General features: G+C 41.0%; 1 protein-coding gene across 1 annotated transcript in view; it reads left to right on the top strand.

Annotated features, from left to right (window-relative positions):
- Positions 1 to 9597, top strand: part of SLMO1 (slowmo homolog 1 (Drosophila)) — a 13205-nt gene extending 3608 nt beyond the window's left edge. The window contains exons 2-6 of the mRNA XM_009889088.1: positions 2255 to 2423; positions 2825 to 2914; positions 3725 to 3795; positions 3887 to 3989; positions 9484 to 9597. Of these exons, the coding sequence (XP_009887390.1) occupies positions 2255 to 2423; positions 2825 to 2914; positions 3725 to 3795; positions 3887 to 3989; positions 9484 to 9597 (547 nt within the window). The remainder of the gene's footprint in view (positions 1 to 2254; positions 2424 to 2824; positions 2915 to 3724; positions 3796 to 3886; positions 3990 to 9483) is intronic.
- Positions 9598 to 16171: the final 6574 nt, after the last annotated feature.

Raw genomic sequence — 16171 nt, 5'->3', positions numbered from 1 at the left:
CCCCGCCCATCCCTCATCGCCGGGAGCGTTTTCCTGCGCGGTCGGACCCCGTGCGAGGGAAATACCGATCCGACAGGGCAGCGGTGGGGCTGGCCCGACAGCGTAATGGCTTGATAAAGATGTGGGTATTTAAGGAAAAATAACTTTCACAATATCATAAAAAAAAAATAATCCCAAACTACTGACGTACTTGATGATATATTTCAAGAGGTATGGACAGAGTGACTGTATCTCACCTTAGCTGTCACATACTCTCACAGAGATGCCCAGCAGCCAGCCATTAAGTGACAGCTCAGTCAGTTTTCTTGCCGTCAGTCCTTTTCTGCATTAAACGTATTTTGAACATTGTTCTGGTCATCCAATTTCACTTTTGTGTAATGAGGGAACAATAGGCCAAAGTATCAACAGGTATGTAATGCTTGCTCATGCTATACCAGGGAGCTGACGTGGAGGACACAGTAGTTCCAGTGCAGCTCTTAAAATGCCACGGATAACTCATCTGCTACGGGTCTCTTAAAAGTCTCAAAACTGAAGAGTACCAGGGGTGACAGTTCTTAAAATATTTACAAAATATCCCAGATGTGCAGTTCTAAACTTCTTTAATTATATTAACACAACTGGATTCATTATGATGACACAGGTATTAGGTGTTCAACTTTAACATTAGCCTGGTATAAATAAACTGTAGCTTCTAATATGAAATGACAGGCAGAGGCTAGTAAAGGCTGCTTGTGTAGGGCATAACTTGTGAGTTTGAGATTAATATCTGTCACTTGGGAGACACAAACTCAATTTTTATTTGGCATTTTCTCATCGATGTCTGCATTGGGACGCTTATGGTGCAGTATATGGGTATAGATAGTTCAGCTCAGGGGTTAATAAAATATTGTGCCTTATCCGATCTCTGACTCTTTAAATCCCTGAAGGACATTTAACAGAAATTTGACCTTTTCAGTTTGTGTATCTTCTGTTGATTATGATGTATAGTCACTGAAGATAACAAGGAATGGTCCTCCAGCTCTCCTTCTGATATAGGAATTGAAGACTGTGTTTTTCCTGCTTGCACTAGTAAAGCTGAAAGACCTTTTCTTGTTCTTCTTGTTGGAAAAACGAACTTACTTTTCCAAGCTTCTGTTTGTTCTGGCGGTGGTGTACTGTTGATGCCCTTCTGTACTGGTCTATTTTAAGACTAAAAGTAGTGTTCTTAAAAATCAAATCCATTTAGGGCCCTAAGTGCAACTCTTATGTACAAGTTGGCACCCCTAAGCCATCTTAAGTTAGGTATCGATAGTTGAATTTTTAAAGGTACCTTTTAAGGTTATAAACTTTTCATTCCAGATCTATTAGTTATTCTGAATATAGAGATCATTGCTTAGGGACAGAATGTCTGTATTGGATCAAGTCCATGATTTCTCTAGCCTCCTCTATTTCAGAAGAAGATCTATGAAGTCCCACAACAAGAGCCGTGGGGACAGCCTGTCCTCCAGTAATGGGCCTGCTCTGATCCCAGGAGTTTGAGACTATCAAAACTTGTTTCATAAAAACAATTTTGTGTTGAGAAGAGTAGCCGTAAATGTAATTCATGCTAACAAGCTGCTGGAAGTATTAGTACAAGTGCAGACTTAAAGCAGTGAGCTGATACTGTTTCTAAAAATCTGTTTCTTTATTTTGAACTTCCTGATTTTTTTTTAGTTGAATTAAATTTCACTTTGCTTTTTTGCTATAGGAAGAAACAGAAGCTAGTGATTTCTTTGGTTGATTTGGTGTGCTTAGAATTATAGAAGAACTTGTGTTGGAGTGGACTTCTGGAGGTCATCTAGTCCAGCCTCCTTCTCAAAGCAGGGCTAACTTAAATGTTAGGTCAGGTTGCTTTTCCGGTTGAGTTCTGAAATGAATCGGGATTCAACAATCTCTGTGGGCAGCTACCCTGTCATTGTGGGTTTTTTGCACAGCTAATTGGAATGTCACTTGTAGCAATTTGTGACTGTTGCCCCTTGCCCTCATTTCTGTTAGTCTTGGGTTAATAATTCCTTTCTTCACTCCGTAGAAAGGAATATATTTTTTGTCTGTTTGTGTGTCAATACTTTCTTATTGCCCTTCCAAGCATCACTACATTCTGAAAGGACTTTTGGGACCTATGAAGTTGTGCAGCATGTGCCATATTACACAAGCTAGATCCCTGGTTTAGTCTTGTCTGAATACTTGCAAATAAATAGACAATAGTTAGAAATACTGTCTCCTCTTCTTTTTACAGACACCCCTGGGATACAGTGATCAAAGCTGCTATGAGAAAGTACCCCAACCCAATGAATCCGTGTGTGGTAGGAGTAGATGTCCTCGACAGAAGCCTTGATAACCAGGGGAGGTTGCATAGTCACCGTCTTCTCAGCACAGAGTGGGGACTGCCAAGTATTGTAAAAGCGGTACGCTCTTACAGTCTGAATGGTTTATCAAGAGTGATGCATTTTTATGTCATCATCTGAATTGGAGCTGAATTCAAAGTAAAAGCTTAATTTATAGGAAATATCATCCACAACTATCACATAAGCTCTAATTAGTGTACTTTGTAGTGAGAGTACATTGTAGGCTTTACGATGCCTGTAGTGTGCGTGTGTCTATACATGCCTTCCAGACTGGTCTGTGTGGCTGATACAACCTGCCAGAATGTAGCCTTGGCACTCATCACAGTGCTCTGATATCCATGAATTACTTTGTATTTATTTGGGGTCACTAAGAACTTGACATATATGCATTTCAGTTTGTGGTGTTTTTTGTATTTTAGTACTTAACTTTTTTTTTTTTTTTTTTATTTCTTCACATTCAGATTTTAGGAACAAGTAGAACTCTGACTTATATTGAGGAACATTCTGTGGTAGACCCAGTGGAAAAAAAGATGGAGCTTTGCTCAACTAATGTGAGTGGTAGCTTAAGAAGTTTCTGGTAATTAGTTCTGGAGATTAGATGTTTTGCTCTTAACATTTTGATTAGAAATGTGTTTGCATCTTTCATCGGAGGCGTCAATTTCCATGTCTTAGTTGGCATCTTAGTCAGCTCTTTTTTCCCCCTCCTTCTTCTTCTTCCCACAAACAGGAGACTTTAAATCAAACATTTGGGATTCTCTTTTTAATGTAAGATTATTTCTCACAATGGATACAAAGTAGGCTGAATTTTACATTAATAACTTGTTCTACATTACACTGCCATTTACAACAAAAGTTTTAATTTAAAATGCTTTTTTTTACAGAATGTAAGTGAAGTATTATGCTATATTTTGGTATCCTGGGAACTTGCAACTATCAGATTTAAAGTGGAGTTGTCTGTAGGAGAGCCTTGTCTCTGTACGAGAGGCATTATCTTTCCTAAGTATTAATTTTCTGTACACTCTAAATAGTGTTATGGTGGTCTTGGTCTTGAAAGGCCTGTCTGAATTGCATGCCATAAATCAGATAAGATTCAGCATTCAAAGAAAACAAATGGAAAGCTGTTTGTGCGTGGTATTGTGAATCAGAACTTAGATTGATATAATTAGATCTAGGATAGGAGAAGATGCATCACCCTTTATAGGGCTTTTTATTGACTGTGTTCTGGGTTTTATATTCTGCGTACACTGCTTTGTCTCTGACATTAAATTGAGTGCTCTACTCTCTACTATTGAGTAGTGCTGTTGATAACAGAAGAATGAAACGTGGGAAGTGAGGATTTCAGCTCTTTTTTTCTTTTTAAGATTACTCTCACAAACTTGGTGTCTGTTGATGAGAGACTGGTTTACACGCCTCATCCTGAAAACCCTGAAAAGTAAGTAAGGATATTTGTGTGCTTCTTTGTGTATAGGAGACATTATGGTAGTCCAGTTCAGGTATTAACTTTTCTTTATATTCTTTTACAGAACTGTGCTAACTCAAGAAGCAATTATTACTGTTAAAGGCATTAGCTTGAGCAGTTATCTGGAAAGCTTAATGGCAAACACAATATCTTCTAATGCCAGAAAGGTACATCTTTTATTCTGTTTTGTCCCTCTTTCCCCCTACCCCTACCTTTCTTTTTGTTGAAATAGTAATTGTCAATTATGTGTGCTGAATACTATATTTAATTTCTCTAAACACTGTGCACAGAGTTTCAGCTGGGGTTTTTTTTGTAGGACCTTAGCAAGTAGAATACAATTTCCCAAAGCATGAAAAGGTTTCCCTACTACATCTTTGCTTTTCAACTAGAATTGCACATCAGAACAAACAAACTTCAATGTGTATGCCACAGTTACACATGGCATACACATATTATTGGGTTTGGTTGTTGTTTTTTTTTCAAAAGCACCTTTTTAAACACTAACCTCCTGTTTCCAGGAGTTAGTGCTAGCAGTGAATATAACTTCCTTTTCAGGCTTTATGATTTGGATTTAGCAGTTAGTGCTAGCACATTTTCTATGCTGCTTTGTCAGTTGTTCCAGTTCCTATCCATTATTGAGCTGTCTCCTTGCCTTTGGCTGAAAGTAATGTAGTGTAAGCAGAGGCATATCCTTTGAAGAGATGAAACTTTGCTGGCTTTTGTAGGTAACACTACACCAACTCCTCTGTCTCATGCTTGCTTTTTCTACTTGGCTTGCAGCCATAGAGCTGTACTTCAGCCCGGGCAGATCTACGGGAGTGCTTATTTTGGGCACGTTGTCCTATCCTTCTTTGGGGAAGGTGGAAAAGAAATGGGGTTGCTAGAGAAGCATAGACATCACTGCCTAACAGCAGGATGAGTGCACCTGAAAATTGAGTTTGTGCTCTGCATTGCTGGAGAGGTTCAGCACAGTGGGAGTCTGGCCGAGGTAACTCCCACTATGCCAGAGAGCTTGTACTTTGGCCACCCCTTTGTCCTTGCGAGGGATGTTGCTTGACTGAGGCAGTGTAAGCCAACTTGGTAGGAGGTATTGACCAACTAGATCAGAGAGGAGAAAGCCTCCTTTTCCTCCCTTCTGTCTGCTTCTCCAAAAATAAGAGGAAAACAGGTTAAAATCAGGGAATGGAGAAGGAGTGATGGGTAATTTCTAGACACTGAAGAGTAACTTTTAACTAGCTGAGTGCTCTCTGCGTTTGTTTGAAAGTCATAAATGGAATGTATTTCAGATAAATTACAATTCTATTCTGATGCAGTTTCCATTTAGAAGTCTGTGTGGGGTATATATTCTTGAAAGAGAAGTCCAAGCCTTGGCTCACAACCAAACTTCAGGCTGACTCGGAGGTAGCAAAGCACTAGCTAGTTGGAATGGCCAGATCAATTAGGCACACTTAAAATGCTGGCTGAATTCCTCTTGTGGCATCTGTCACATTTGCATGTCTCTGTTGAACTCAGAGAAAGGGTGTAACTATTTCTTGGTACCTGTGCAGGTGTTGCCTGTGTGAGAGCTCTATTTCTTTTAAAGGTTGTTCTGTCATTTTCAAGGAACACACCGTCTCACAAGCTTGTTGCAAATCAAAAAGACCTTCTTGTCCTGTGTGTTTCACTCGAGAGTCTCTTTGGAGATTTTGAACTTGGCATGAATTTGTACTTGCTGTTACCAGCCCTTTCTTTGCTACCCAGTAACCTGCTCTGCTATTACTAGCTCTTCTCGCATGCTGTGCTGTGCTCTTAGCACCCCTCTTAAACTTAATGAAAGTCACTGAAAAATGCTTTGTTGTTCTGAAGAAATAGGAAGTAAGTATTGAGATTTTGCTCTGAGGTAGAGGTGGCAGATGATGCATTATTATTTTTAATGATGATGGAAAAATCATTTGCCATATGTTGTAAATCTTTTTTTGTGTTACTCCAGGGGTGGGATGCTATTGAGTGGATAATTCAAAATTCTGAAAGCGCTCTAAGCTAGCAGTTCTCCACATCTACAGTTTGTACTAACTAGTGGTAATGCCAGCATTCTTCTTCTTGGTACAGCATTTCAGCTTTCTAGCAAATATGTGCATGGATTGTTGTCATGTGAATTTCATAAATTAACCTGCATGTATGTTTTATATACATTGCATACAGGAATGGCAATCATGTTCATTGCACTGCAGTTGTAGAGGGTGAGAGTAGGTCAGATCTAGACCGGAACAATTAACCAGTGCTTATGCCACTGGACAACCAACTTGCTGCAGCCATGTCTTGTGCCACATGTTATTGCTTGTGGTTTGAAAGTGGAATGATGACTGCAGATAATTAGTCATGTGAATGAGTGTTTGATCTGGTCCTGGTTTCTGTGATTTCAGTATGTAAAACCGGTACCTGAAGAAATTAATAAATTGGTTAATGACTGGAATTGGCATTATAAAAATGAAACAGAATTGTACTCTTAGGATACGAAATTGATTCCTTGAAAGAGATTGCCTAACAGGGGTAATCTTTTGCATAGTGAAATTGTATTTGCTTTTCTTATGCCTGAGGAATATTGTTGCCCTTCTGTGGACTTCTGTGAAAATCTGTACAAAGCTTGAAGCTGTCAGAGTGCCAGACTGTACATGTTTTTCATTGGTCTTGTAGTTTTATTCACTTTGGTAGTGACACGTCCTTTAAGCAATGTTACTATGAAAAAATCTGACTTCAAGGTTGAGAGAACTGAGTGTACTTGCCTCTGTGATACCTCTGTGCAGACTGTTTTCCTTCCACTAGTCAGTGTAGCCTGTCTCTGTCATTCCTGTATTGGCTTATGCTTCAACTAATAAGATTCCTTAAAAAAAGAAAAAATCTATTATGCTGCTTCTCCTACTTAAGAATGTAGGGTTTTTTACACTGCTTACTTTGAGATGAGTGTATGCCATGAGTGTTTGCTTTTACATTCTCATTCCACTAAGCTTTTATGGCTGTTTTTCTGGAAAACCTCAACTACAAAGGCTCAGCATTTATCAGTCACTTAAGCTCTACCAACAAATCTTCATCTGCAGCGTTTGGTTTGCCAAACACGTCATGCTGCTAACATATGCGATAAAGACTAATAGAATCTGCATGCTTGGTTATGAATGTGCTTGCTTAATGACTTACTACAGAATTTGTTGTACAGAATGAAACTTTATAGATCAATCCTCTGTCAGATTTTTATTTATAACTGAGTAGTTCTACAGTATTTGGAGGCTTTGCATCTTGTTAAGATTTGTAACTTAATTTCCTGTGCAGAATATTCCAGAAATCTTCCTTGCCAATACCATGAGTTTATTCTTAGCTGCAAAATACATCACATAGCATATGCAGGTCTAAGGAAGCTTGCAGATCTATATAGTCTCAAAAGCTGAAGGAAATATCTTGGTGCTCCAGTTGAATGTCATGGAGGTTTTAATTTTTTTATTTTATTTTATTTATTTTGTCAAAAAATATATCAACTAAAACACTATGACTTACTTGTTTCGTAGTCAAGGCCTGTAAAGAATCTGAGTATTTTTCTACTGAACATTTTCTATGTCAAAGGTGTTTGACTTTCTGGCAAATCTTCTTTGTGCAATTAGACAAGTGTAACATCTAAGCTGTTACTGGCTTACTCAGATCTCTGCCTGTGTCACCTAAGAGAGGACAGTTTAACCTGACTTTTAAATATCCAAATGCGTGCTTACTGAAAGATGATTCCCCCTCTCTCCCCCCGCTTTGTTCCTTAGGGAGCACTCCACTTAGCTAATTCACGGCTTGTTACAACTTGTTGCTGTGCGGTAGCCTACTCCTGTCTGGGGGTGCTTTTATCTGTGCTTTGCTGGTGTTCCCAGCTCTCGCACAGAATGTAGAGAAGGTGGACGTTACCACCTGCTGAAGCATCGTTGATGTGGTACTCAAATGGAAAGAACTCAGAAGTTAAATCATACTTTTCTAAGGACTTTCAGAAGCCTATACTTGACAATTTAAATCATGTTTTCTTGATTGTTGACAGTGGTTTTTTAAAGGCATAGGTAATTCTGGAAAGGGCCGATTCTCCCTTTTTGAGCTCTGGCCGAGAGTTGAACACTTTGTGGTGATACATGGATGACTTTCCTCAATGTAAGGACTGCCTGACAGTGCAGACGTAGGAGTCAGCCCTTCACTGGACTTAGTGAGGGTTTTGAGATAAATATGCTCTTATTCTTAACAAAACTTTCTTACTTTTAATAGGTTACACTTTGCAGCCTTGAACTGGGCTTTTAATATTGTTCCAGAGTAATGTTTCTAACCTCCAAAAAAATTCTTCCAAGAGTATGTGTGGGTTTTGTTTTGACTTTTTTTTTTTTTTTGAGGTTTTCAAAGCTGTTTATGCACATCCTTGTTCATGCTTAGTGATTTGTAAAGGACAACAGCAGGTTCTGGACACTTTAAGCGGTGTTTGTTCAGTTTATCACCTGTAATGCATGCCACAAAAATAGTACGTTGTATTTCAGAACAATTCTCTGTGTGTGGAGGGCTGTTCTCCCCCTTTCTCTCAAGCAGAGAGCTTGAACGCTGACACTGGCTCTCCTGAAGACTTATGACTTTTTGGGCTCAGACCCTTTATCTCCAGAAGTCCTCTAGACTTGGCCAGAGCCATGTTGCTCCCTGTCACCGCTCTCCACTGTTTGAACTCCCTATTCTTTGTCTGGTAATAGAGGTGAATGTGTCTTGGCTTCTCTTTAAATGAAAAAAGGCCAGGTGTTTTCCTGGTCTGATCCCATCTCCTTGTTTTAGCTAAAGCTGTCGTTCTGAGATTGTGGAGCTCTAAAATCTTGCACTTTTGTTTAGTTAAAGCACTTCTCTTATTTTCTTGGCTTCATTGTGCGGCTGGCTTCGTGCTCATCATGTGGTCATTGGGGTGCAGCTGCTACAAGGTCTTCTGAAGGCAAAAGTTTTTTGACATGCTTATTTTGCTGGATTCCTCAGCTCTTACTAAAGCATCAGCTTTCAAAGCCTACCTTTGAGCCATACCCATTCTGAGAACTGACCAGAGAAAGACCATACCTGGATATAAAATGCGTGACTGTAGTCTCTCAGTTAGTCTGTTTTATATGCTGAAAAGCTGCTGTGCATGAATATAGAATTCAATGCGAGTCCATCTCTGAACTCTTGCTAGATATCAAATCAATTAGTTGCTACTTCAAAGAGCACTTGGAAGACCCTCTTTCTTTATCCTGGATCTTCTCAAAAACTGTCCATATAACTTGGCTAATGAATCTGAGAACAGCATCTAGACTTTGCCATAAATTTGCTGATATGCTTTGGGGGGGCGGGAGCAGCAAACAGTAAAACCGGCAATACTCTTACATAAGGGAACAACTGCTGAATTAGGCTTTTTGCCTAGGTGCACTACTGGGAGCTCACACCAGTATTGCATTTACTCCTTGCTTATGGGTTAAGCAAATGCCTTTGCAGTGAATTTTCCATAAGAAGATGCTCAGAAATTATCAACATAATCTGATATCAAACCATGCAGGACATGGAATTAATTTTAAAACAAGTGTCATGTCTGACAGAGGAAAAACCATAGAAACATGAGCAGTGGTGTTGTCTCTCTTCTGATCCTAAATTACAGTATTTTTCTGGCAGGGTCGGGATGCCTTGGAGTGGGTGATCAGCAAACTAAACACAGAATTGGAGGAGCTGAAGTCAACGCGCGAGGGCATGAAACCAGCCATGGCAGCAGCGTCCACAGAAAAGTAAAACCAAAAATACCAAGTAACCAACAGAGAGTTTTAGTCTGCAGACTGCTTTGTAGATCTTCCTTCCAAGGCTGATCTACATAGGTTTTATATATTTATAAGAATACTGGATCAGCGGGAAAGTAACCTCATCCGTCATCTCCACAATAGCTCCTGTTGCCTACTGAAGATTAAATTGACCTCCTGCAGATGCTCTTTTCATTTAAACCATTTATTTTTAACACTGGAAACAAAACATTTAGCACATTTAAAACTGCCTAAATGTGCCTTTTATAACAAAGAGAGAGAGTATGTTATATTTACACCATCTCGGTTTTTCGTACTCAAACTTGAAAAGAATGCATGTGTGGCATTAAGGATTTTCCATGTGAACATCTGTTCTGGAAGGGCTGATAGGTACTAGAGCACTGAATTTTGTCTGTTTCGTAATCTGATAGTGTCTTATAACCATTTAAAGGGAACTACATGAGTCAGAACTTGATACTGTAGAATTAGATATCTATCTAGAGGATCATCCCGAAAAGCTAAAACTTGGTTGGTACTGTCTTTTCCTGTGTTGTTTAGATGTGCTGCCTGAACATGACACACAGATACTTTACCTCTTAGATGTTTGTATCCGAACAAAGATAAAGTTTCTATTGATGTTAATAGCCTAAAACAGTTGTTTTTGGTGGGGAGAAGAGTATAATTTATTTTTATATTTATTAACTTGCCCTAGTTCCTCCCCTCCCTATGAGGAGAGGAGTAGTAATTCCTGGAAGGTGCTGGAAAATACTTCTCTTATTTATCTCTAAGAAGGGTACTTGTAGGCTACTTGAATGAAGAGACTGTGCTGTTCACTGGTCCTTGCTCTTCACATCATGTCTTAACCGAGGGAGAGACTGATGCAATAACCTGAAGAGTTGAAATGAGAAATAAGCAGGAAATTTGAAATCCAAAGGGTAAGGTTTTATGAACGTGTCCTTTCACGCCCTGAATGGAGAAAACAAGAGTACAAGAAGAACAAATGGACTCTGCTTTTTGAGTGCTTTCTACTAACTACTGACTACCAGTGTAACTGAATTTTTTTCAATACTTTTCCACGTTGGTACAAAATGGTTTTAGGATAATTTTAAATGCTTCTCATTATCTAGAAAAATACTCCAGTAACTGCAGAAATTGCTTCCTATAAAACATGCATAAATATATATTTGTAACAGTCCTAACCTTGTCTGATTTTCACATTTGGTCCAGGTGTAGTGTATGTTTTTTTAGACAGCCCTCTGTTAGGGCATTTAAACTTATTTTTTGGTGTGCACATAAAGTGAAATAAATGTTGCAAGGATGTTTACTTGTTCAAGTGGCAAGCTTGTGTTTAGGAAGCAGTTAAAGGGCATGAGTAACTTCTGAAAAACCAGAAGAGTAAAATGTTGGTCACTGTTTTGATCTGGTAATTTTAAAGTGTCTGTAGCTCAAGGGAAATTTCAGCATTCGTATTCTGGTTAGTTTGAAAGTGAACATTAATTTGGGTGTAACTATAGTCTCACTAAATTACATGATCTTAATGAATAAACTTAATTTAAACATCTATATTAGTTGAAAGCAATTAAATAAGTAGCTACTATTTACATTGCTCTTTTTATATGGACCTAAAGCCTTTCTTATTTTGGAACAGAAACTTAGAGCTTAGTCTGGTAGCGGCTCCTTTCTGGAAGATATGCCGGATAGCTTTGGTGCAGGTCAGTTGTGCTTCTCAGTGGAGTGATGCCACTTCCTGGATAAAGAATGCAGAAGACGTTGTAGCTCCTGGTGGCATTCTGCTAGGAAGGGGAGTGCAGCCATGACAGAGCACTACAAACGAAAGGAAAAGATGAGTAAGTGTGCGTGTGTGTGTGTGCATGCATGTGGAAACCTGTACTACAGCATTTCCATACATGCCTATCGGAGACGATGATAACTGTTGGCGGGGGGGCAGAAAAGTCTTTGGAGAGGTTCGTGTATTGCTTTGGTTTGGAAGAAGAATTGTCTAAAGCTGCTTCATGCATCAGGTTTGAAATAATTGCTTAGTATTGTCTGAAAGCTGACTGACTTGTGTATAGCATCTTCCAGCACTAGCGGGTGCCCCAGAAAAGTCACCACAGGCTCCTATATTCTGTCTAGAGCCGGAGTCCTCTGCCACACCTTAGGGTCAGTACCAATTATGCATCAGTTTTCTGGATTACTTTCTTTGCACTTTGTTTCCTTCTTCCAGGAACAAACCCTTACCCCCTTGTGTTGCAGCATCTCCTTTCTGTTCCATTCTCCACTGCTTTTGGGCTGCTTCCGCTCCACATTTCATGCTGCTTGGGAACGATATGGCTAGGTGTTTGATTTTCCAGTCTATCTGCTGCTCCGCTCACCAAGGAGCAGCACCTTGCCTGCTTGTGCCCAGTCCTCTTCTGCTTTTCTCTAGGCTAAATGGGAGTGGGGAAGCTTTGGGTAGGAAAAAGACTCATTTCATCCAGAGGCCAGTTCCGTCACCCAGCTGCCTCTCTCTGCTGCCAGACAGTGCTGCTGGTTCTCACCTTGTCTTTGGGGTAGATGACACTCCTGCATCTCTGGGCTTACTGATCGTCCTGTGGTTGGTCATTTTGCCAGTGTGTACAAAGGACCTTGCAGGCAGCAGTCACACTGGGACCAGGTGGGCTCTAGTGTTTAGCAGGTGAAGTGATTCTTAATTGCCTGTAAGCTTTCCTGGACACTTTCACTCTTCTGCTTTCTGCTCATATAGTTTGCATACAGGGCTCCCACCCTTCTCCCTTGACCATGTGACTCTTCTTCATGGGATCTGGTGGGATCTATAGCTCTATGTGCAGCCCTGCTCTGCATAATGCTGTTTCTGAAGCACTCCATTTCCCACCCAAGTTCTGTCACTGCTACAGTCTGAGTTGACCCTTGGGGCAAAACCCCCTACCTTTGGAATCGCTTATCTTGGCCCTTCCTTACGGAAACCCTCCCATCTTTATTTACTGGAAATGGCTAAAACCTGTTTCTGAAGTCAGTGTTACATCATGTGTATTAACTGATGTGTCTGTGAAAGCCAGAAAGACACATGTGAGGGCAAGTGCTTGGCTGCTTGCAGGGTTTAGTGCCAGTGTGTCAGGCTTCCAGGTTGGTCAGCAGCGTGACTGCTCACCCTGCCCCGTGATTGCAGCTTCATCATACGCGCCTGCTGCAGAAGGATGAAGCTGGGGTTAGTTGGTTCCTGACCGCGGGAGAAACAGCAGTGGTGCTTCCCAGAGTGTGGCAAACTTGGCATGTTAGCTCCTGGCCCTGAAGGATTTTAAGATGTTGAAGATACCAAACTTGAGGTGGACTCTGGTTTCTGACTGATGGCTATTTTTCATGCTAGCGCAGGTGGGTTCATGCTAGCAACAAAAGGCATTGACTTAAAACAGTGCAATCAAATGGTCTGGTGTGTAATCAGTGTTCTTTTTTATTTTTTTCTGACTTGCCTTTACACCAGTGTGAGTCCTCCGTGCTCCCCCATACTTCTTACTTCTTTCCCCCCATCAGGTCAGCAGGCACGATGGGGGAAGGGTCGTATTTGTTGGGAAAAGGGGTAATCGTAGTATTAGTTGCAATATTTTTGAAAAACTTGCTTCATGCAAGTAAAGGCACTAAACTGCAGCATTTGGCATGTATCAGGAACTGGTGTATGTGATGATGTAATAAAGTAGCACTAAGATGACCAGTGACATTCCTTGATGTGACACTTTTTGTTTAAAATCTTCAGGTGGAGCAGTGGGTAACACCTTTCCTGTTCTTGCATCTTCCTAGATTGTAAGCTGTGAAAGGCAGGACTCTAAAGTGTCTATGTACACTATGGTGCTATCTTAAATAAATGACATCCTCAGTTTAAGAAAAATCACTTCTGGGTGTACCTGCTGTAATATAAAACGGGCTGTTGGTTTTCAGAGAAGGCTGCAGAAAAATTGGCGTTAGTCTGTGCTGGGTAAACAGCGGGACCCAGTACCACTCCCTGGAGCTCGCTGTAAGCCACACATCCTGCTGGGCAAAAGCTCTGCAGGGGTCCTCTGTGCCTGACCTGGAAACTCCATGTGGGTCTGATGCGGCTACATTTTGCAGTAAAAAAGGAAAGAGTCATATAACATGATTAGCCTTGATTTGTATTTATCCAATAAACTGTCTTCTTACCCCACCAACTCTACTTGCCACCGGTCAAAATCATGCAGGTTATGTGCTAGCCTTTAATTGCAGCTCCAGGAGGCAGGCATGCTTTCGCTATGAATTTAGTCAAGGAAAAGGCATTTTTTTGTGAAGCACAACTCCAGTCCTCTTAAGTCTTCCACAGCTGAGGTGATTGAGATATGATTCTCATTTTATTGGAAGACACCTGCAAGTAGAATTGTCAGTAAGGGCTCCTATTTTGGGGTCCTGCTGGTACAAGACTTCCCTGTTTTACTCTTGTATAATTTTGTTTCTAACCTAGTTAAAATCTGCAGCAGCTAAGTTCAGGGCTCTGCCTGACCAAACAACATGGAACATGCCCTTACCAGCTGTGCTGTGTAAGAAGTGATGCTCGCTGTCTTTACAGTTAGCTCAAGAAAGCGAGAGCAATGCACTGCCATTTTAAGGAACTTTTTATTAGTAACGCATAAACAAGAAATTGCATGTCGGGAACACATAACATGAAAACAGGCAGAAGACAATTCTGTTGCCTTTCTCTGTTAGAGCTGATGCCTCGGGTGTACCTGAAGCTGCACAGAGGGTACGTGTGCAGTGACAGCACAGAAGCAGGAGAAGTTCGAAGGGGAAGGGTTTGTGCTTTGGGCCTGTTAATGTCCAAAAGGTGCATCTCCTGTTTGGGATTTTCTTTGTTCCTTTCTTAAAGGAGGAGGTTGGGGAGAGGGAACCAGCTTTAACAGAAATACAGCTCAAATACACTCATTATATCTTCGTTTTGCTTTCTAGTTCTGGTAATGTGAACCAGCCTCTTCAGTAGAACTGAGCCTGTCTTAAATGTCTCAGCCAAAGTTGGCCTTCGCCTCTACCTGTCCTGGATGCTGGGCCATGACAATGCAGCCTCTCTACACACATCAACTTAACTGGTGCTTATTTCCACCAAAATTTGGAACCCAACCTCCTGCAGAAGTTGCATCAACTCATGCCCGTGTCCTTTTAATTCTAGATTTAGCACCCCCTGAAAGCCCATGTAACAATCCTGCCCTGCAATGTTTGGCCTACAGCCTGTCCTGCAAAAGCCAAGCCGTTGCTGCCTCCCACTGCTAAGCGCTACGTAACCCTGGTTAGGGAAATGCAGGGAGGACCTGTAGCTTAATTTAAGTGCCACAAGTGCATGAGAGGCACCAAAAATTTATTTTTTCACACTGGATGCTCACCTTTTTGCACTTGCAGGGTTTTTTTTTAATCAAATGGTTTAATAATCAAACAGGTCTTTTCCAGCTGTGACTACATTAAGTAGCCTGGCACCTTGAAAGACTGTATCTCCTTAAAAATGTATTTTTTTTATTAGCTATAGAAAGCTCTGTTCCAAATGGCTTCCTCTAGAACTGTTCTACAAAAAACGTCTCGATGACCTTTGCAGGCTGCAGCGGCTTCTGCCGTTATTTTAGGACACAGAGCCCAAGCTACCTGCATCTCTGACACCGCGAAACAGCCCCTCTGGAGAAGAAACTGAAAAGTTACTTAATTGCCGTTTAGTCCAAATGAACACGCAAACATAAAATTTGCTGTGTCTATTTGGTAACTATTTAGCTCCATCTCCTGATTATGCACTATGACACTCACTGAGTGTGGACTGTCATGGTAAAAATTCATTCACAAATCTTTTCTTGTCAAAGCGTTGTAAAGTTTCACCTCTGTGGAACTCAGTGCACCTGAAAACGGTGCTCATCACTTTCAAGTACCGAAAGCTGATGGAAACTTGCAGTGCCGGATCCTGTTAGCTCTGACACTGAGCTCTCGCCTCTCAAAATTCTTTAAGCAGTTGTAACCACTTTGTAGTCACTGATTTTGCAGGCAGAGACCCCAGGGCAGGGGAAGGCTCGCAGCTTGTGGCCAGGTAAACTGAGCAACAAAAGCAGCTCCAGGATTTTTTGATGTCAAGCTGAGCAGGGAGGGAGGGCACCGGGCTCTCTCTGCTCGGGGCTGCCGGAGCCTGTGGGTGTCGCTCAGCGCCCATCCCTCCTACATGGTAGCTGGCACCAGCAGGAGGGGACCGCGGCGCTGGACTCCACTGAGCGTGAGTGACGACAACTCTCGTAGAGTTACGCTCACATATCAGGTAACGGGTTCTGGGTCTTTGCGTATCACGTCAGACTGAGCTAATGCCTCTCTCTGGTTGGTCTCCTACCAGGAAGTTTTGGTGAACAGTAATTTCAGGTACCCAAAAAATCCGAAACACAGCCGTAAAAATCAGACAGAAACAACAAAACAGATCTTTATAGCTGGAATCAATATTCATAAACATTCTCAGATTGGCCTTAATACATACATACAAAAGAAGAAGAAATAAACCAGAGCAGCTCCAAGTTATCAACATGGAAATACTATAAAATTTTATGGTAACATGA

This window comes from Charadrius vociferus, unplaced genomic scaffold (genome assembly GCF_000708025.1).
Source record: "Charadrius vociferus isolate BGI_N301 unplaced genomic scaffold, ASM70802v2 scaffold65, whole genome shotgun sequence".
NCBI classification, from domain to species: domain Eukaryota; kingdom Metazoa; phylum Chordata; class Aves; order Charadriiformes; family Charadriidae; genus Charadrius; species Charadrius vociferus.
The sequence above is the reverse complement of the archived record's forward strand: the minus strand, read 5'-3'. Positions and strand labels throughout refer to the sequence as shown.